The following is a 23,668-nucleotide window of genomic DNA, read 5'->3' as shown; positions in this document are numbered from 1 at the left end:
ATAGGGCTATTCGCTGTATACCAACTCTACCTCTTCACAACTTTACAACTGATGCTCTCAAACATGTTAAGAGAACCAAAAATTCAAGGAATTAACTCTTGAGGAGTTCAGCACAGCTGTTTACTGAAAGCTGAACATTCCAGGTGACTCCACCTCATAAAGCTGACTGAGTATATAAAATATAAAACATGCTGTGGTTTGTTTTTAAATAAATACTAATGTACTAAATAACATACTCCTATTTTCTTAATAGTTTGCATGACTTTATTATTACTCTACAATGCAAAACATCTGTAAATAATAATAAAAAAAAAACATATTGAATCTAAGGTATGTCCAAATTTATGTTCTATATTTTATTTGCATTTAAACAACCATTATTAAATGCTTACATCTTAAGTTCTTGGCTAGACAGATCTCAGACACACATAGTTTATTGACAAAATGTGCAGTACAAGGGCAAGTCAAAACGAGCAGGGTCAAAACCAGTGAACAGCAGCAAGAGAGAGCGAGCATAAACTATTAACGGTCTGAGGGTCATACAGAGGCAAGAAGGTATCAGAGGGCAGGCAAGACAAAGAACAAAACAAGGTCAAACACAAACAGAAAGCACAGGCAAGGAGATATACATGTTGTAGAGTGGGTAAATCAACAATTCTCAGCAGTGAGTGGCGGTGTGGGGGCAGTCTATTTATACTGGGGAGGCCAGGTGAATTCAAGACTCTGGTGAATGACTTCTTGGTGGTGCCATGTGCTGTGTCTGTGGTGCGTCCTGGGTATCGTAGTCCGGAGACTGGAGATTCCAGGTAGAGCTGAGTGTAGGAAAGAAAGGAACACTTTCAACTCCATGCATGTCAGTCTTAGGAAGTCTTAAGCGGTGTATAAAGCGATGTATAACTAATTCTGATGTGTTTTTGAATGGGAACTTAATTACATAAGTGTTTTTTTTTTTTGAGCAGTGTGTTGGACACCAGCTGTAGAGGACAAGATCTGAAGAAGCTTGCTGAATGACATACTGTCATCTATAAATATGTGCCAATGTGGAGACAGTTCAACCATAGATAGTTGTTCTACTAAAATAAGCATGTTCTGGTTGGTCCACAGGGGGACTCGCTGAGGACAAATATCCAGTTGGACTTCGGGGACGGGACGGCTGTGTCCTATTCCAATCTCAGCTGGACAGAGGAGGGGATCAGACATGTGTACCGTAGCGCTGGGATCTTCAGGGTCACCGCCCTCGCTGAGAACATCCTGGGCTATGACAGCACGTCCCTGTACCTGCACGTCACCTGTAGGTGTCCTACACACTTACGCTACAATTAACTCATGTAAACTCTTAGTACTAGAGTTAGTGGTTTAGCAGAGAACTCCCAAAACACATCCAACTAACCCCAGCTAGCACTGCTGGAGCAGCATTAGCATTACACGCTAACCATGCTAGCTCTTTTGCTGTTCGGAAGTGAGTATTATTAGCCTGTAACCTGCTGCTAACCCTGGATATAACTGTTGGAGCAGCATTAGCATTACCTGCTAACTGTGCTAAGCGCTAACTAACTCTTTCGCCATTCAGAGGCAGTGTTGGGAAGGTTACTTTTAAAATGTAATCCCTTACAGATTACTGATTACATCACTCAAAATGTAATTTGTAACGTAATCAGTTACATTACTTCAAGTGAGTAACGTAATCTGATTACTTTGGATTACTTACAATATTGTCATTTTTTTAAGCCTGAATGAATGTAGCAACCACATATTGCATATTATTTTATTTTTCTTCCCAGTTAACAAATAGATAAACAAATAAAACAGCCTTTTCAATCACTCTATAAAAATACTTATGAAACCATTTCATCAAACAATTTTATGAAACACTTCTATAAATTGATAATAAAACAATTTAAAACCAAACAATGTAACAACAACTGTAAGCTATCTACTTGCAGGTTTGCCACCAGTGTTAATTTTGACAACAAATTTTGATTTAGTCTTAGTTATAGTTTTGTGACGAAAATAGCATTTAGTTTTAGTCACAATTTAGTAATTTAGTCAACTTAGTTTTAGTCGACTTAATGTCATAAGAATAAAGTCTACTAAAATTACAGTAAATTTAGTCGACTAAAATGTAAAGGGTGTAAATGTAAATGATTTTTCATCAGTTCCCTTGAATTATTAACTCTACACGTATACGAAATGAAACGTTTAATAACCACTTGAGTAATATTGTTAATGTTTGAAAGTGAAATATATTTATATATGATTTAATGTATATTATTATTATTATAGGTGTGTGACTATATATATTTTACATTTAAAGCATTTTGCTCTAGAAATCAGGTCATTAAAAATCTGAATAGTTAAATTATAGTTTAAACAGAGCTGTAGATGCAAAAACAGCTTTTAAATGATCTAGTTTTATCTCCAGCACTAACCCAGCACACCTACTGGAGCTACAGTCTATAAATGAGATCAAAAACACACCTTCACACACTGTCCTGTAGAGATGCTCTCAGGATGTACTGAGAGACTTCATGAGTTAAAGTGAGAAACTTATGAGAAAGTGCTGTAAGGAAATTTACACAGACTTTTGGGTTCATAGATTGACTTATTTTATTGTTTTATTTTGGATATATTATTGAGTTCCTTTCTGACCTGCTGCTGCTTTAACACTAGCTATATCTTTCCCAGTGTGAGACTAAGCAGATGATCTGATCTTAATGAGTGAGTTCTGTATCAGTTCTGTGTTTTAGTGCACTGCCGAGTTAAACACATCAGCTCATGAAATAACATCAGTATTAAAACGCGGATCTCTGCATGGAGATCTGTGTGACTCTGGTCTGCAGAAGCTGAAAGATTAGTGGTGTTTTTACCGGAGATGGAGTCGCTCCACGCGGTTTACACGTTATCTTGTTTTTCGCGACGTCAAAGGAGAAATATATCGCCTCTCCTCTCTCTCTCTCCCTGCTGAACACTGTCGAGTTAACTTCCAGTCGAGCTCCGTAACGACAGGTTAATTCCCGGGTTTGTAACTGAGCGCGCGGCGCTACTGCAGGAGAGGCGGGTACTGATTGGATGAGTACCCCGCTTATCCCGCCTCTCCACCTTCGCTAAAGTAGCAGTGATTGGATCTCTTCCTAACTGGTCCCTACCTTTCACAGAACTAAATCAGTTCTGATTGGATTTCGTCCCTGCCAAACATTTTCGTCTCGTTTTTATTCGTTGACCAAAATGTCAGTTAATTTCGTTTCGTTGTGTGTGCGGAGCCGCTGTCTGCCCCTCCTCCCTGTGTGTGTGTGTGCAGCGAGATGGGACGAGGGGCAGACAGTTCCCTTTCATATCAGAGCGATTTCACCGCAAAATGTTATTTGCGTTTTGTCAGTGTTGGAAGAGCAAAAATAGGAAAGTACCGCAATGTAATCCTTTAATTTTAGCAGAGTAACTGTAATCTGATTACCATTTATTGAAGCAGTAACTGTAACGGATTACAGTTACTCATAATTTGTAATCTGATTACGTAACGCCGTTACATGTAATCCGTTACTTCCCAACACTGTTCAGAGGTGAGTATTATCAGCCTGTAACCTGCTGCTAACCCTGGATAGCACTGTTGGAGCAGCATTAGCATAACTCGTTAACTGTGCTAAGCGCTAACTAGCTCTTTTGCCATTCAGAGGTGCGTATTATCATATGTGTGTTTACTATGTTAAAACAAGCTACATGGGACGAACCGCTAGCTGATATCGCCCTGGCTTACCGAAACACTCAGGGTTCCCTTAGTGTAGCGCTATTGGGTAGCATTAGCCGCTAACCACAGCTAGCCTTAGTGGAAATCTGCAAATCTAAGCTTACTGTAAGTAAACGAAAGCACTTTACTCACCCAAATAAAAATAGGTTTTTAGGAGAGAAATCAGTGTAGATTAACATCCAGCACTCGTTTGACTTTTTTTTAATAAAATGTTTTTACTTTTACAACTTTGTTTGCTTAGCTTTACAGATCTCACCACCCATCGGCGTGATCTGTTGAATTAGAAGGAAACCTGGCAACACCCCGGTTCCTTACTAGTGTCGCATAATGTGCCTTACAATCTGGTGCACTTCAATAGCAAAATTGCAATAACACAACTCTAATAACACGGTAATAATACAATGGTACTAACAGTGCAATTACATGCAAATAACATTGTAGTAACTCAAAAGCAATTTCAGGCTATAGCATTGTAATGATATGAAAACATAACCAGAGTAAAAACATTGCAATGACATGATAATAGTACCATGATAATAACATTGGTATACAGTTGTAGTAACGTGGTAATATCACTAAGTAGTATCATTGTAATAAGACAATTGGAATAGCATGCTGATAACATAAAAGTGCTAATATTGCAATTACATGCTAATAACTTTGTAATAACACAGTAGTCAATAACATGGTAATGGCACCATCATAATAACTTTTATACACAGTTGTATTAATATGGTAATATTACAGCAGTACCATTGCAATAACAATTGTAATACAGTTATTGTTAACACAATAGTAACAACATTGCAATACCTAAATTGTAACGTGATAGTAACACAATAGTAATAACTTTGCAATGACTCAATTCTAACATGATAACACAATAGTAATAACATTGCAATAACTCAATTGTAACATGATAATAACACAATAGTAATAACGTTGCAATAACTCAATTCTAACATGATAATACCACAATAGTATTAACATTGCAATAACTCAATTCTAACAGGATGACAACAAAATAGTAATAACATTGCAATAACTCAATTCTAACATGATAATAACACAATAGTAATAACATTGCAATAACTCAATTGTAACATGATAATAACACAATAGAGACAACATTGCAATAACTCAATTGTAACATGATAATAACACAATAGAGACAACATTGCAATAACTCAATTTTAATATGATAATAACACAATTGTAATAACATTACAATAACTTAATTTTAATATGATAATAACACAATAGTAATAACATTACAATAACTCAAATGTAACATGATAATAACACAATAGAGACAACATTGCACTAACTCAATTTTAATATGATAATAACACAATAGCAATAACATTACAATAACTCAATTGTAACGTGATAGTAACACAAAAGCGGCAACATTGCAATGACTCAATTCTAACGTGATAACCCAAACATTAGTAATAATATTCCAATTGCATACTTATAACATTGTAATAACATGACAACAAAGGCATTGTAATAACCTTTAAATGACATGAGAGGAGCATTATTAAAACAATAATTTGTAATATGCTATTACATTAGTAGTAGTATTATAGAAACACAATGGTAACCATTGGTTGCTGCAGCTTATGCAGACTATAACAAAACCATGGCAAACTTTTATATTAAATATATCCTTGAATATAAGCCATTATACATAACTATGTACAAGTATGTAGTCATGCAATTACACTTGTATATTTACACAATTTATAAGGACCATTTAAAGTACAGCACATAAACAGTATTATTTTAGACGTAGACCTTTAAGGGTTATTCGTCTAAATATAAGAAAGAAAAGCCTATTTTAAGACTTTATTTCAAAAAGAAACATGATGTTCAAGTGTTTCTCCTCTACCGCCTAAAACAGCTGCTTGGAAGCATTTGCGTCAAAGCTCTTTCCTGATGGCTACATACACTCCATTAAAGCACTCTGCTATTGAATTAGCCTCTACTGATGTGAAATTTGGTACATTGAGTTTCTTTGCTTAGCTGTTGCTGTCTGTGGGTAGAAGTCGATGTGAGTGATGCTGGGATAAGACAACATGATGTCTAAACTGAGCGTTATGAGGACGTACAGCTTTATAGAATTGGATTGGAGGTACAGCTTGGTTGACATTAAAGATGAAAAAGTGGGAAACACTTCCTATGAATCTGTATTCATAAAGCATTAATACCTTATAATGACTGTCATTAGTATAGAACTCTTAAGCACTAGTATGTCTCTTTATAAAGGAATACAATTCAGTAAATTCAATTTGGTTCAGTTGAGTTCAGAGAAAGAGAATGAGAGAGAGAGAGAAGAGAGAGAACCAGAGCAAGAGAATGAGAGAGAGAAAACAAGTGAAAGAAATAGAAAAAGAAAGAGAACGAGAGATAGATCGAGAACAAGAGAAACAGAACATGTGAGAGAGAACAAGAAGGAGAGAGAGAGAACAAGAACAAGTAAACAAGAGAACAAGAGCGAGAAAACAAGAGAGAGAGAGAACAAGTGAGAAAGAAAACAAGAGAGAGAGAAAGAGAACAAGTGAGAGGGAGAAAGAGAGAATGAGAGACAAAGAACGAGAGATAGAACACAAGAGAGAGCGAGAACAAGAGAGTGAGAGAAAGAATGAAAGAGAGTGCAAGTGAGAACAAAAGAATAAGAAAAGAGAGACAGCGAGAAAAAGAACAAGAACAAGAGAGTGAGAGAAAGAATGAAAGAGAGAGAAAACAAGGCAGAGCATGAGAACAAGACAGAGAGAACAAGTGGGAGAGAAAGTGGACAAAAGAAAACAAAAGAGAAAGAGAGAGATAATGAGAGAGAGAACGAGAACAAGTGAACAAGAGAACGAGAGTGAACAAGAGAGAGAGAACAAGTGAGAAAGAGAGAGTGTGGAAAAGAACAAAACATAGAGAGAGAGAGAGAGAGAGAGAGAGAGAGAGAGAGAGAGAGAGAGAGAGAGAGAGAGAATGAGGGCAAACGAATGTGAGACAGAATTTGAGTGAGAACAAGAGAAAGAGAGAGTGAGAAAACTAATGAGATGGAGAGAGATAGAACAAGAGAGAGCGAGAGAGAGAGAGAACAAGAACTAGAACATAAGAGAGAGCAAGAACAAGAGAAAGTGAGAGAAAGAACAAAGAGAGTGTGAATGAGAAAAAGAGTGCGAGAGAAAGAGAGAGAGCAAGAACAAGAGAGAGTAAGAAAAAACAAACAAAGAGAGCAACTGAGATCAAGAAAGAGCAAGCGAGAACAAGAGAGAGCGAGCGAGAACAAGAGAGAAAGTGAGAGCGAGAGAAAACGAGAGACAGAGCAAGAGAGAGAGAGAAAGAGAGAGCGAGAACAGGAGCAAGAGAACAAGAGAGAGAAGACAAGAGAGAGCGAGAGAACAATTTAAATGTAAAGAACCTTTATAGATCTGAAGACCTTCAGTTGATTTATCAATTTAATATATAATGTATAAAGAACGAAGAGTGATATCATACAAAGGAACCATTTGGACCATTTTAAGGTACAATTTTCGGTACCACTTTAAAATAAGACTACCTTTATAAAGCGTTCATACATGGTTTACAGTTAGTTTATTAATGGTTACTAATTAGGTTGTAAATGCCTTCAAAATCATTAATAATCAGTTATAACACATACGTAGAAAGGGCAACTATGACCTGTTGTTTGTCAAATAGTAAACCAACAGCCATTTATATTGTTGCACTTTCTACGTATGTGTTATAACTGATTATTAAAGTTTTTTAAGGCATTTACAACCTAATTATTAACCATTAAAAAAAAACTTATTGTAAACCATTTATAAACCCTTTATAAAGGTAGTCTTATTTTAAAGTGGTACCTAATTTTCTAAAGTTATCTTACTTACACAAGAGATAAAATGGCAGGTGTTACCTTAGCAAATGCCCACATCTGTATTTTAAGTTAAGTAGGCTGTAGAGAAGACATTTAACATTTCTTCGATCCACAGCATAGCCAGTAATGCGATATAGAAGGCATTACCGCCCACAGTGGACAGTGCAGTGGGTGGTAATGATTGTGAGTGGTGGCATCTGGCTAAAAGTGTCCATACGGACAGACAAGCGGCATCCACATTCAATGCAGGAGTCCCACACATACGTATCCTACAGATCAGTGCAATGTTCCTTAGATTTACATGTGTGTGGGACATGCAAAAATCATGGGACAAGATATTAATTACTCTCCTCATAATAATTGGCATATCAATGCTTGTGCATCGCTGGGCTGAGAACCACAACTGAATGAAATGAATGGCTAAAATCTTGTAGTGTGAACATGTAGTGTCTCCACTGATTCATTACTTTGAGGTTAAGGGTGAAACTATATATAAATTAGATTTTTTTTTATGCTTTTATAAACATTAATGAGGTGAGAGGCTTGTTGTCTTATTGCACTGTCAGCTGTGTTTGTTTAGCAGTAGTTTTGGCACTGACAGGAATGTTTTTTTTTCTTTCTTTTCTTTAAATCCTTCCTGTCAATCCAACCACCGATTATTTCATAGCCTTGTAAGACCCTGACTACTAAGAATCTAGCTACTAATTGGAGTTAGTAGGACCTAACATGTATAAAACTTAACTTTGTCTTAGTATTTAGTAGTAACATTTAATTATTTTTTTTTGGCATTTGGGATCAGAAGCACCTGATTGGTCCAAAAAGTACATTTTACCGTTCTACAGTAAGAAAATAAACTAGTTTCAAACATAAAATGGGATTAGAATTTTGTTACCTGGCCCACGTTTCTGCCTGGACTGGCTGTAGAAACGTTTATTTATTTATTTATTTCAATTTTTTCCCAATTTAGCTAGACCCATTTAGATGCATATCTCCCATCACTAGTGATGCCACAGCACAAGAAGGGTGAAGACAAACATATGAGTGCTAAAAAGAGTGCCATCTAACCACCCAGAGAAAGCAAGGCCAATCGTGCTCTCAGGGCTCCGGCAGCTGACGGCAAGCTGCATGACCAGGATTCGAACCAGCGATCCCCCAACCATAGTATAGCAGCAGGGTTGTGCTGAAATATGTCATCTGTCACGAAGCTGAATCTTCTAATATATTTAACACAAAACATTATAAACCAATCAATCAGAAGCTAATCAATGTCAAGTGCAGGGAGACAGCCTATGTAAGAGATGACGACAGGACATAGGAAAGTTCTTTAGTGTTTTAATTAAACTTCAGCATGAAACCAAGACTAACCAAACCAAATCTTTACAGAAAATGAAAAAAAAAACACCCTTATGCTGCATTCACATGCTAGTTGGTAGATCCTCCTAATTCAGAATTACAAGCATGTCACGTTCAAGTGCTTTGTTGTCAGGACAACATGAAAAATGTCAGATGCAGAATTCATCCTCATCTGCCTCTTGGGGAAACCATGCATGCTAGCAGAAGAGTCATTTTGCTATGGATGGAAATATTAATAGCATTGTTCTATATCAAGTTAAATTCACATAAGTTAATTTTAAGTCAAGTTAAATAAATTATTTGAATGGTCCATTGTAGATATAACATAGAGTGGTGTTGCCCCCTTTATGATTAGTCAAACAAATTAAATTATTAGTCAGAGACAACACAAGTAAACCCAAAATGCAGTTTTAAAATAAAGCTTAAAACATATCTGTGGTTTATCACACCTTATTTCACTTCATTTCTCTAGCAATATCCACGCCTGATTACTGCCACTCCTGTTCTCAATCAAGAAATCACTTAAATAGAACCTGCCTGACAAAGCGAAGTAGACCAAAAGATCATGCCAACATCCAAAGAAATTCAGGAACAAATGAGATAGAAGGTAATTGAGATCTATCAGTTTGGAAAAGGTTCTGAAGCGATTTCTAAAGTTTTGGGACTTCAGTAAACCAGAGTGAGAGCCATTATCCATGAAATGCAAAAACGTGGAAGAGTAATGAACTTTTCAAGAAGTGGCTGGACGACCAAAATTACCCTAAGAGGGCAGTGACGACTCATCCAAGAGGTCACAAAAGACCCCACAACAACATCCAAAGAATTGCAGGCCTCACTTGCCTCAGTTAACACCAGTGTTCATGCCTCCACTATAGGAAAAAGACTGCATGGCCAAGACAAGTGACAAGATAAAAAACACTGCTGAGCAAAAAGAACATCAAGGCTTGTCTCAATTTCGCCAGAAAACATCTTGATGATCTTTCTGGCAAAAGACAATATTTGGGTTCTACAGCAGGACAATGATCCAAAACACATCAGTTAGTTCACCTCTGAATTATATTTAAGGATTGGGTTAAGATTATGGTTAAGGTTGGGTTTTATGGTTGATTCATGGTTGAGATTAGGTTTAAGATTAGGGTTAGATATTGGATTAGGTTCTATAGAGTAAGAGTTAAGTTGCACTTAATAGACATTCAGTTGAAGGTTAGTTGAATGTTAGTTGAGCATCTACAGTATGAGGCATCAATAATAGACCATCCAAATAAACTGTTACCAGATTATGAATTCCACAGTTAATAAAAACTTACATGGAAAACTACAGCTCTGGAAAAAATGAGAGAGCACTTAAAAATGATGTTTTTTCTTCAATTTTACCAAATTGAAACCTTCTGAAATATAATCAAGAGAAAGATGGATGATCACAAGCCATCAAACCAAACTGAACTGCTTGAATTTTTGCACCAGGAGTAAAGACATAACGTTATCCAAAAGCAGTGTGTAAGACTGGTGGAGGAGAACATGATGCCAAGATGCATGTTTAAAACTGTGACTAAAAACCAGGGTTATTCCACCAAATATTGATTGTTTGAACTCTTAAAACTTTATGAATATGAACTTGTTTTCGTTGCATTATTTGAGGTCTGAAAGCTCTGCATCTTTTTTTGTTATTTCTGCAAATAAATGCTCTAAATTACAATATTTGTATTTGGTATTTGGGAGAAATGTTGAAATGTAGTTTATAGTATAAAAGGTCTGAATGTTCATTTTACTTAAACATTAATCTATAAATAGCAAAATCCTAGTCATTTATACATGTTTGACATCACAATCTCAGAGACTTAAATTGGGTTAAATCAGGTTAAATTTAAAAAACTTAACAAAGCCCAGATACAGTAGCTTCAGATAAAAAAAAACTCACCCTGTCATCAAATAGATTGATCTCTACTGCTTCAGAGTCAGTGTTAGCAGTTGTGCTAAAAATGTGCCGAGGTGCTTCGTGCTGAGTTCATCACGTTATCTTCTGTATTATCATCTGTAGCTGTCTCAGCTCAACAATCAGACGAGCTCCTCGCTGCTTTGAAGTTGGAGAAGCTCACAGCTCAGCACAACAGCAGGATGCAGAATAAACAGTGACGCTAATACGAGCCGAGTTTTAAAGTTCTGACCTGCACTTGAACCATCAGTCTGCAGAAACGCTGCTTTATTCATTATTACAGAAGCTTCTCCTCTGTTCTCTGAGCGTCAGAAATCCTTCATATCCGTGATGGGCTTCAAATTAGCGCTGCTAGAGTTAACATGTTAACATCAGTGTTGGGCACGTAACTTTGAAAAAGTAATTAGTTATAAATACTAATTACTTTTCCAAAAAAGTAACTGAGTTACTAACTGAGTTACTCCACTATAAAAGTAGCTAGTTACCAGTAAAAGTAACTATTGCGTTACTTTTGTGTTACTCGCCCCGTTAGTAACACCATTTATTTAAATGCCCTTATTCCCATCACTGGTTATTCATCTGGACACTTTAAGTAGTTGTTTATGTAACCTTTATGCAAATAAATAAGTAATTAACCAAGTTTGTCTCAGCTTTCTCCCATAATTTATATTACTAAATTTTTATTTAACAATATAAACGTTCATGTTATTATTGTTGAGTTTAGATGGCAATATACTTTTTTTTTAAGTTGAAAAATGGCTTAAATCTCATAAATATCTCTCACTGTCTTATAATTCCCTTCTTTTCATGTTCTTCTCTCTCTCTCTTTCTCTATCACTCTCTCTCTCACTCACACACACACACACACACACACATATAGTTCCAATGTTTGCAATCTTATATATTTTTTTACATCTAATAATAGCTATTTTTTTATAATAATTTTTTAAGCGCTTAAAAAGTCTAACCCTAGCTAAATTAAGTGATTGACACCACTAATCTTAAGAAGAAGAAAAAGTGTGATTAATTGTTTAATCAATCGCAGAATATTTGTTTAATCATTTGTCTGATAGTTTAAAGCTACATTTGAAAAGATAAAACTGGGTGTAAAACTTTATTATTTAATCCTTTAAGACCTGAATTATGTTTCAATGATGGAAAAATATAAGAATGTTTTCTGTAATGCACACAAAATAAGACACTACTATGCTAAAAATCTATATAAAATCCAAGTAACTCATTTTTATCATTTTTATTGCTAAAAATGATAAAAAGTGTTGTAAATCACAGTAGTGTAGTGCTGACACGCCCTAGTGTCTGAGGTTTTTTTTTTTTTACTTTTTTTTTTTGTCCAGTGCAGTGGGCGGGGCTAAGCTACTGTTTCATTGGCTGGTTTATGATCTTTTCTGATGGACAACAACAGGTCTCGATTACTGTTCAGTGCAACAAAACATAAAAAAAAATACATGATGTCAATTGGAACTGACACAGGGTTTGAAGGGGTTCATATTTTCAATTTGATTTTTTTTTTAATTACTTTGAAAATCCTTTTTTTTCATTTTCCCTGAAATTCAGATCTTGAGGCGAAGAAATAAATAAGGAGAAAATTGGAAAAAAAAAGATTTAAAAAACAGATAAAAAAAAACAGTCTTTTCTTAAAAATGCAATAATGTAAAATAAAAGTTTTTTTTTTTTTTTCAAATTTAGTCTAAAACGGTCATAAAATTGAGCTGATAAATGTTACAATGACCTGTATGTGTGTGTGTGTGTGTGTGTGTGTGTGTGTGTGTTTAAGGTCCCGTGGAGCATGTTCAGTTACTGGCTCCGTTCGTGGTCATTAAGAACAAGGAGGTGAACTTGACTGCGATGGTGTGGCCCTCTCACTCCAGAACTGTCACCTATTTCTGGTGGCTGGGGAACAGCACTGAGGTACAGCCAAGTCCTTCATAACCCCTCTCTGACTTTCTAATTAAATCTGCCCTCAGTAGCTGAACTATAGTTCCAGTTTTGGAGTAGAAGCCGTGCTGGAAGAAGACTGAATGAAAGTCAAATCTGTCCCATGTTGAGAATATAATAAGCACAATTCTGATGCTGTGAGCTTCATAGAGCTTCTCGTTCAAGCATATGCACCCTTTACAAATACATATCCTTATATCTACAGTATATACAGTAGATATAGTACCAATTGGTTCTTTTGGAAGTATGGGCAGTGTGCCAAGTCCTGCTGGAAAATGAAATCTGCATCTTCATAAAAGTTGTCAGTAGAAGGAATCATGAAGTGCTGTAAGATTTTCAGGGAAAACAAAACTGCACTGACTTTAGACTTGATAATAAAACACAGTGGATCAACACCAGCAGATGACATGTCTCTTCAAACCATCACTGATTGTAGAAACTTCACACTAGACCACAAGCAGTTTGGACTGTGTGTCTCTCCACTCTTCCTTTGGAGAGACATGTCATCTGCTCCCGGAAAATTTTTACATCTTTTACATCACTTCTTAAAACGTTTATGGAGATGCGGATTTCATTTTCCAGCAGGACTTGGCACACTGCCCACACTGCCAAAAGTAACAATTAGTCTTATTTAATATTCTAATTCTAATTTAATTAATAACTGAAACACAGAATCTTTTGCTTTTCATTGGCTGTAAACCATAATAATTGGCAATAAAATAAATAAGCACTTAAAATACAGTAGATCACCCTCTGTATACTGTACATTTGTTAAACTTCTCCACCAAGACCAAAAAAAACAACTCTGTAGTTACTGTAGATGACCCGCTGCCACTTTTGAGGCTTGACATCACTACAGTCTTTGGTGACATTGATGTGGTAATAGGGATAGTCTTCATAATGGTCAGAGTTCATGTATTCCTGTGTCTTGCGGTCGTCTGCCAATGGTGCTGGCACTAAGAGGACTGAACAGATTCATGAAGGACATCACTGTTTTGGGGTCTCCTTTCATTCAAGTCTCCAACATTCAAGATCCGACATTGATGTTGCTAGAGCATGCCTTCTTCTATCCCCTGCCACCACCAGTTTTAGTAATAGAGTTTAGTAAAAGAGAATTCTTCCAAATAATCGAATTGCCTTGAAACTCTTTTCTAGCAAAGGATACTTCCAAGACAACAGCAGTCTCTGCTGTCTGATGCATTATTTAAGGTGGAATGGGAAAGTCAGCTAGCTAGCTACCTACTAAAATGATCGAAGCAGGGTTTTTTTTTTTACTTGTTATGAAGAAAATGGCCATAAAACATGCCCATAGATTGGATGATAAATTATTAAACTGATTATCATGACAGGCCTAAACGCAATACAGCACCAATTCAGTCTGAATCATTGGTTCCAGAGCTCGGACATGTGCTGTAGGTGGAGCACTTCATGAATATCACACTAAAACACTGCTAAATAATTTCTAAAGGGGTCTTATGTATTTTCTGGTGAAGTCCAAAACCTTCCACAGGCTCCCAAGTCAGAAGATCTAACCACCTCTGTGCCTTTATAGTAAGTTCTAAAGTGTAAAAAGTGCAAAGTAGATTTCTTGCACTTTCATCCAGCCCTCAAAAGAACTGGAGACTTTTCTTCTCAAAGAATGATTCAATAATCTACCTCGGTATGACTGCATTCTCAATGTGTACCCAAGATAAAGTGGTCCTGCTTTTTTATTAAAGAAACAAATTACAGTATTTTCTTTGTTAAGAATTACGATAACCACTAAATTACCATAGGTTGATGAGTAGTTTTAATGATTTATGGCCATTTTCTTCATAACAAGCTTCATCCCTAGATAACTTTTCTGTTCCACCTTAAATGGTGCAACAGACTGCACAGGCTGCAGCATTTAAAGTGGGATGGGAAATAAAATAAAAGGTAATAAAAGCTAAAATCACAGAGGAATTAAGGTAGCACAGAAAAAACTCAACACATATGCTAATCATACCAATATGCAATCAGAAACATAAACTAGCACCAAAGCATCTAAAACAAAAAAAGAGAAAGGTGAGAAGAAGAAAAAGAAGAAGAAAAGAAATGTGATTTTTTTTGTATATATTTTGTATATATATATATATATATATATATATATATATATATATATATATATATATATATATATATATATGTATGGAGAAAGCATTGTGCTGCTTCAAAAACAACCAAGTTCAATTTAATGCATGTATTTTTATGTTTTTTTTAGGTACATTTTACAGTATTTGTCCTGTAAAATGTTGCTTTGGGAAATAAACTTAAAATTAGCAGAATTTTATTATTTGTCATCTGAAAAGTGTTGTGTGATTTTACTAAAAATACTCCATATGTGGAATATGTAAAGTTCTTAACCTTTAAGTGCCAATGTTAAGGAAACTAACTGTGGAATAAAATATATTTGACTAATATACTGTATTTCACTTTTAAGCCAATTTTTGTTGTTTCATTTTGTTTGGTTTTGGCTTCAGCCACAAAAAAATTCTATATTTTTCAAAATTTCGTTTAATTACAATGTAAGGATCTTATAAGGATGTATATGTTGTTCATATGTTGTTTGTTTGTTTGTCTGTTTGTTTGTTTAGCCGGTGATAACACTAGAAGGCAGTATCTCCCACGTGTTCACAGCGGAGGGAATGAAAACGGTCACAGTGCAAGTTTCTTCTGCCAACTCTTTACTTCAAGACACCAAGACCATCGCTGTGCAAGGTAGCGTCAAACCTATATCATATCATATCAGATTGTATAAACAGATAAATAAAGGTTCTCACTATGTCTTAAGTCTACATATTTTTCTAGTACAATACTATAGACTATTTACAGCATATTTTCTTGTTTATTTAGTCATTTCTGTAAGTTTGCCATAATTTTGAATACTTTATAAATTGCCAACACAATTATTTGACTATTTAATCACTAACAGTTTATGTTAATCGTGACTGACCTTTATTTGGTTTATCAAAATGTGTTATACAAAATGTATTTTTTATAAAAGTTGTAAAAACAATGCGAATTCATGAAGATTTGTGAATGGATTGTAGATCAAGAGCCTATAGAGAACAATAAATATGAATTATTCTATATACAGTACTAGTCAAAATTAGGAACCACTCCTTTTCAATCAATTAAATTTGTTTATTTATTTTTATTTTTATTTTTTTTTACTTTTAAAGACTTTTATTTTGAAGACTTTGAAGACCTTTGTCTTTAGGCCTTGTTTCCCTTGCCATGTGCTCCCCAGCACATGCACCAATGTTTACTTCTTGTCTCCTACCATGTCTCCACCTTCAGTGCTCTTCGCCCCCTCGTTACCTTCCCCCAGGTGTTTCCTGTCTCCTGTTCCATCCATGTGTATTTAAGCTCCTTTGTTTTAGTGCGCATTGTCAGTTCTTATACGTATTTACTTCAGTCATGGTTGCCTGTTTCCCATTTTAGTTTAGTCTTTGTTTTTCTAGGTTATTGCATGTCTGTTTTTTTTATCTGGTTATGTGTTTATTTAGTTTCTTGGTTTGTTTTCTTTGTTTATATTAAAATATCTCACACCTAAATCCCTGCTACACTCCATGACTGACATAAAGACGTATAAGAACCGAAAATGGATACTGAATCAAAGTGGCTTAAATACACATGGAGGGAACAGGAGACAAGAAACACCTGGGGGCAGGTAACGAGGGGGCGGAAACATGAAGTAAACACTGGAGCATGTGCTGGGGAGCACATGGCAGGGGAAACAAGGCAGGAGGGCAGGAAAAAAACACAGACAGACCAACAGAAGAGACATTAAATTATTTTAATGTAAACAATATTATCTGCAATAAAAATAATTTAAAAAGAGACAATAAATTCAAACTCTATGATGATTGTAGTAAAGTTCTGTGGAAGTCTTTTTGTCACTGCATATTTTACTATACCAAATTGTCTCAGATTTTCAAACCTGATTAAATATATGACCATAAAACCTGAGTCTACCCATAAATCCAGAGAAATATCACATCAGAAGAGATGAGAAAGAAGTGTATCCATCTATAAAGGGTAACAAAGCCCTTTCTAAAGCTCCAGCAAACCACAGCGAGAGTCATTATCTCCAAATGGAGAAAACACAGAGCAGTGGTGAATCTTCCCAGAAGTGTCTGGCCCATTTAAATCCCTCCAAGAGCAGGGAGACAACTTATCCAGCAAGTCACAAAAGAAGTTTTAACATCGAACAATCCTTTGAGGGGCCTTGTCTGCCTTAGATAAGGTCAGCAGTCATGATTCCACTATTTGAGGAAGACTGGAAAAGAAAAAAAAAAACACTTCTAACCAAGACCTTTTGATTCCTATTGATTTGTGGACAAAACCGGTGAAACTTTTTGGGGTCTTCTTACATCTGGTGTAAACTAACCAAAACATGAACATTATAACACTGTTAAACATGGGGGAGGTAGTGCAATGGGGTGTATATTACTCGGCTGATGAATGAATACTGTAATAATCATTAATTTGGTTCTCAACCAGACAACCCAGTAACCACCTGTCTATTATTTGGAGTCTATAATATTGGAATCTTCAGCAAGCTTAGAAGAAACAAAAATAAAATAAAAAGTTTTTTGAGAGATCTGGCCAAAAGGTCCTGAGTTAAACCGTCCAGAATTGCAAAAATGTGGCCAGTTTAAAAGCAATTCTCAAGTGAAGAGTGTGCCAAAATTCTTCCCCAATGATTAAAAAAAACTATAAAAAATATAGAGTTATGGAAGCATTTGGTTGCAGCTTGGTTGTTTCTAATGCTGTGTTCCATTTAAGCCATCTTGGATTTTAAATTTGGGGTTGCTAATGCTCTTCCAGTAACTTCTAAAGTTGTACATTTCAACTAAAAAAAACATCTGCATGTGGAAAAACTGAAGCTAAAGCGGAGATGGACCATGCAACATGACAATGATCCAAAACATTCCAGTAAATTAACTTCAATCAACTTCAAATTTCCTTTAAAAGAAAGCGATGGAGGGTTCAGATCTTAATCCTATTGAGATGATATGGTTAAATATCTTTTATTGGGTGTTTTAAGTTTTTGTTTTTTTTCCAAATGACTGTAAATGTATAAAAAGGATATAAAGCTCTTGAAAAAAATAAGAGAGCACTTCAGTTCCTGAATCAGTTTCTCTAATTTTGCTATTTATAGGTATATGTTTGAATAAAATGAACATTGTTGTTTTATTCTATAAACTACGGACAACATCTCTTTCAAATTCGAAATAAAAATGCTGTTTTTTAATCACAGTTTTTTCATGCATCTTGGCATGTTCTCCTCCACCAGTCTTACACACTGCTTTTGGATAACTTTATTTGCAACTCCTGGTGCAAAAATTCAAGCAGTTCAGCTTGTTTTGGTTTGATGGCTTGTGATCATCCATCTTCCTCTTGATTATATTCCAGAGGTTTTCAATTTGGTAAAATCAAAGAAACTCATCATTTTTAAAGTGCTCTCTTAGTTTTTTTTTCAGAGCTGTATTTTTGTTGGATTCGCTAATGATACACTAGTAGATAATTATCAAACAAATTGTGTTAGACTCCAAAGTCATTAACTAACTTTCTTTGTTTCTAGGAAATAATTATTTAAATGCAATTATCCCAAATTATCGAAACTGGAACGCCATCAACTCGAGTGTGATCTCATTCCCAACTCTGACATTCAACTTCTAAGTAAAAGTGATTGCAGCATAATTTTCATAAAAAATAAATAAATACTTGGATTCCGACTATGATTTTTTTAATGAGTTTCCTCATGCTCTTCTTGCCTAATATTATTAGCATTTTATAAGAAGACCTGAATCCATTTAGTTTAACCAATGAGCAATCCACAATACGTCAATCGCAGGGGTCAAATACTTTTCACAGCACCGTACCTCTTTGTAATTGGATTACATTTCGCTCTAAACTCTAAAACGCTGGCTGTAACTCTACCTGTTGTTAATCCCAACCTTTTCATGGCTGTCAGTAATGATATCTGCAGCCAGCCCCTCCGAATCACCCGTAACAAATGAGAGCGAGGCAGGATGTGGGAGAAGTGTTGCGATCTCTTTCCCTCTTTTCCCTCTCACTTTTTTTTTTCTTCTTCTTCTCCGGGTGACAGAATTCTTCAAGTCGCTGCTTTTATCTTTCTCTCCGAATCTGGACGAGGCCAACCCTGACATTCCGGAGTGGAGGCAGGATGTAGGCAGGGTAATTAAGAAGGCTCTGCTCCAAGTGAGTGTGAATTCATTTCATCTTTCAGCTCTCTGACTCTCCTTCAGTGTTGGTTGATCTCTGATTTGCTCTCATTTTCTCACTATTTTTTCTTTTTTTGGTTTGAAAATATTTGGTTTGAAAATGACCTGAAGAACTGAACTGAAGAACTGAAACTTAACTACAAAATGGTGTATGGTTCATACAGACTAACACCATGAAAGTTAGCTTGAAAGCAAAATTGTGAATAAGCAAGATGGTAATGTTAGGAGGGTGAAATAACGCTAATACTCTCCTCTCCTGCTCCGTGGAGTCGTCTTCAGGTGAAAGCTGCGCTTTTTTTGAGCATTTCTGTTTGTTTTGCTGGGCGGTGTTGGTTTTAGCTAGCCGGCTGGACTGTGGTTAGGTTAGCGTAGCTTGCTTTAGCTCAGTGTTAACTTAGCTTAGCATAGCCTGACTGGTTAAGTTACCATTCTGGCTGTCAGACGGCATTAGCAGAGCGATTTTCCTTACCTTTTTTCCAAAAAAGACAGCCAGTGCTGCGGGCGAGCGTGCCGTGCTAACGCTGGTTGGTAAATTTACATTTACCAAAAGTCCAAATATATATTAAAAATATATTTTAATATACTTTACTACAATTTTTAGTGTGTTACAAATTTACTCTAATTTTTTTTTATTTGAAATTTACTGTCACATTTTTATTTGACATTAACTGTACTAAAATGGAACTATTTAAAAATATACTTAAGTAACATTTAAACATACTACTTCCTGTGTGTAACCCCATATTTTCAATATGCTTACAGTAAAATTATAATACATTTAATTAATAATTGCCACTGTATCACTATTATACACAGTTTATAGTTTACAGTTTATTATACACAGAGTATATTAGAAATGTACTAAGAATGGATGTTAAATATATGTGATCTATTATTACGTTATGTTTTTTGTTCCTGTCTTTTGTAAGTATCATACTTCTAGCATACTTTGGTGGGTATAAAAATATGTTTTAATATATTGTAGTACAATGTTTAGAATGTTACAAATTTAGACATTTATATGTGTTATTTAACACTGTATCCTATAATTTACTTAGATTTATATTTTCTTTCTAATAATTACAGAGTATTGAAAAACATTTTAACTGTTATATTAATGTAATACCTAAATACATTTAAAAAATGTAGTAATTAAATTTACTTTCAAAAAATTTGCACAAAAATGTTCAAAAATATATTTGGAAATAAGTATTTAAGAAGTATATTGAATTACATTTAACTAAACGTGTACTTCATAGTAGTTAATTTATTTAAAATACACTAATATACTTGTACTTTTTAAAAAGGTTGATTGAATTTTACTTTCAAACATTTAATGAAAGTATAACATTAATGTACGTTTAATATATTTTAAGGAAGTACATAAATCTGTACATAAAGACGTTTCTCAAAATGTTTTAAGTACATTAATATATATATGTATATATATTTTTTCACCAGGGGTCATTTCAAAATTATTTAAATGATCAGTTTATACTTTATACTGCTTTAAAATTCTACCGTTCTACTTTTCTTAAACAGATGTCCCTCTTTCTACCACTTCTTTTTTCACTCATACACTCTCTTTCTCTCTCTCTCGACCCCGGTAGAGCATGGCCTAATTTATTACCTCAGGTAGGGAGGGGTATGTTTCACTCCGGAGACAGGCCGATGATTACAAATGTGTCTTTTCCCGATGATGAAACAAGCACTCGCGCCAAGTAAATCTCACGCAGTTGACTTAATGCAAATGTCAGCGACTAGCCGCTGCGCACCTGTCGCGCCTGAACCCGCTGTCCTCTGCTGTCAGAAGAGCTGAGGCCAGCCGTGCGGAGAGGAAGCGGAGAGAGCGAGTGAATCGCGGGGTTGAGGCTTTCTGACGGGCAGTAGGTGTGATCAGCCAACCAGAGCTCATGCACTAGTGAACAAACTCATGCATGTACATGCACTCAGCATTCCTTAGGGATGCTCCTATATTGCATTATCAGGGATGGGGAAAGTACATAGTATCAGAATAACACAGTAGAAAAAAGCCCTGTGTTTACACTTTATCATCAAATAAATAGTTGCATTGGTTGTATTCAAAAGAAAGGGTTGGGTTGCAATGCTATCTGGAAAGGAAGGTAAAGGTTACCAGGAACAATACATGGGAAAAAAGGGTTGACGCATACTCGAGTAATGTAAAATGAATGTGTAATGCATGTGTAACAAATGTGTAACGTAACATGCCAGACGTTGCACCCATCCCCCTTTTTTTTTAGTGTTTTTGAAGTCCCCCACCCAAGAATTGTGACAACCTTTCATATACCCAATACAGATAGAGTTATAGCAGTGGAGCGCTAAAGTTCAGCAACCTAGCTGCTGCTGGATTACTTGTTAACTTTAGGGCTTTATTGTTTTCAGAAAGGAGGCAGGTGGAACAGCAATTAATAATTATTATGGTCAATTCCTTAATTTCTTTGACTTAGACTTCCTTCATTGACTTAGAATTCCTTCATTGTCATTCTTAATACACTCGTGTATGCAGAGCCCGCCAAAAAAAAAAAAAAAAGAAGAATAAATACATATATATGCATACATACATATATAAAGCATATAAGTAAATACAAAAATATAGGAAAATTTAGCAGCATAAATATTAAGTATAGATATATCACATAGATACACAATGTACATCTGCATAAATAACACACCTCTACTATAGTAGCATAAGTATCTATAAATAAAGTGCCTTGTGAAGTTAGAAATATGTAAAAGAATTTGAAAGTAAATAACTAGTACTCAGTTTGGCATATGGCTCAGAGTTTTCTTAAATTGACCAAGGTGTTAGGAGTTTAAAAGTCTAATGGCCTGGGGGAAAACACTGTTACAGAACCTGGTGGTCCTGCACCGCATACTCCTGTATCTTTTCCCAGAAGCCAGCAGGGAAAACTTTGTGATGGGGAGCTGAAATTACCTGATTAATTAATTTGTCTGATGCACCATTTAAGTTGGAACGGGAAACCTAGCTTGCTAGCTAACTACTGAGACAAGTTACTTGCTGTTTTTATGCTTTTTTTGAAGACGATGGTTATTGTAAATTTGTGGTTCTTTGTTCTTTGGTCGCTTGTGCCGCCATCTTGCCAGTAATTCCAATAGACCAGGACACCCTACCTCTAGATGTGCATGTGCAAAACAGAGGGTTAGAGCTAAGTGGTAGGGCCAAGGGGTAAAATGGGATTGAATTATGGGATTGAGTCTTGAACTAAAAAAAGACTTTTTGGGTGCATTTCCACTGCAGCACCAAATGGTTACCAAGGGCGTTAGACTGATATGAAATAGTTGCTATAGTTGGATTTGTCCAGTCTTACATTCCTCATACCTCATTTTACAGAATTAGCAAGTTAGCATGCTGGTTTATGGAATGTAGCAGCCTAAATAAATGTGAGCTGGAGAATTTTGAGCTCATCCGACATCGGTACTGGCTATAGCTCTCTGGCTAGTGATGTCATTACCATGCTGGCTACCAGCCTTATTCCATAACACAAGTGTTTTAGCATTAACACACCGGCTACAGGTGTTGTCCAGCTTTGCTATCACAGCATTAGCACAATAGCGTCATCCCAGCCTCATCCCACGATGCTACCAGCCTCCTCCAACATTGCTATAATGGCATTAGCACATTGGTAGGCAGCCTACCATGGTATTAGCAATGCACATCTAGTCAATCATTGAACCCCAAGCTCATTAGGCCCTTCCATCAAATGTCTTTTGGCCTCAAAATATGGTTAGCTAACTGTGTTTCATACTGAACTGTGGTAAGCAGTCACAAAAAAATGTTGCATAGTTAATTGAAGCTTGGATGAATCAGTTCAGTATAGAATCATCACTATTGTTATCATCATACGCACCATAAAATATTTGTAAGACACGCACATACACCAATTCTCACACATCATTTTATTCCATCCACATTACCCTTGCCTTCCTCAGCCCCCTGATCCCCTGGCAGGCCTCCTAAGAGAGGATTTACCCATGAGTCTTATGAAGCGATTATTATTCCACAGGAAGTTCAAAGCGTGGAGGTTTTATTTTCCTCCTTCTAAAGACAAAAGCTCAGAGTTTTTTTGTCCTTCCTTTTCTCTTGCAAAAAAAAAAAAAAAAGCATCCTATCACATTTCAGCCTTGATTGATTCTGCCTTGGGGTGGAGGTCGAAGCTCTGCTTGTCGCACTGGCCCTGCTAAGCAGCTTGGAAAATATCGGAAAGAGAAAAACAGCAACACGTAAACAACACATGATAAAAGTCAGTTAAAAGAACACTGCAGATCTGGTGTGTCTGCTTGTACCACTAATTAGCATGGAAAGTTACTTTGGGGTGCCTAGAACTGATAGTCCACTGATGCAGTCATGTCTCAACCAGATATACAAACGATTACAGGCCTGATCTGATTAGACACAAGAGGGAATATAAGTAAGTGTTCCCCTTGCTGCTCTTTAAAAAGTCTCTCAGAGGCTACTATGCATTCAAATAAGCAGGATGGATACGTCA

The 23,668-nt window shown here is 35.8% G+C and overlaps 1 protein-coding gene across 1 annotated transcript in view; it reads left to right on the top strand.

The window, feature by feature from the left end:
- The window catches only part of sorcs3 (sortilin related VPS10 domain containing receptor 3), a 469,314-nt gene that overhangs the window by 413,363 nt on the left and 32,283 nt on the right, over nt 1–23,668 (top strand). The window contains exons 19-22 of the mRNA XM_049469785.1: nt 1,105–1,291; nt 12,704–12,837; nt 15,480–15,603; nt 19,004–19,116. Coding sequence (XP_049325742.1) covers nt 1,105–1,291; nt 12,704–12,837; nt 15,480–15,603; nt 19,004–19,116 — 558 coding nt within the window. The remainder of the gene's footprint in view (nt 1–1,104; nt 1,292–12,703; nt 12,838–15,479; nt 15,604–19,003; nt 19,117–23,668) is intronic.

This window comes from Astyanax mexicanus, chromosome 21 (genome assembly GCF_023375975.1).
Source record: "Astyanax mexicanus isolate ESR-SI-001 chromosome 21, AstMex3_surface, whole genome shotgun sequence".
Taxonomy (NCBI): domain Eukaryota; kingdom Metazoa; phylum Chordata; class Actinopteri; order Characiformes; family Acestrorhamphidae; genus Astyanax; species Astyanax mexicanus.
Note: the sequence above shows the minus strand (reverse complement) of the source record. Positions and strands in the feature narration are given on the sequence as shown.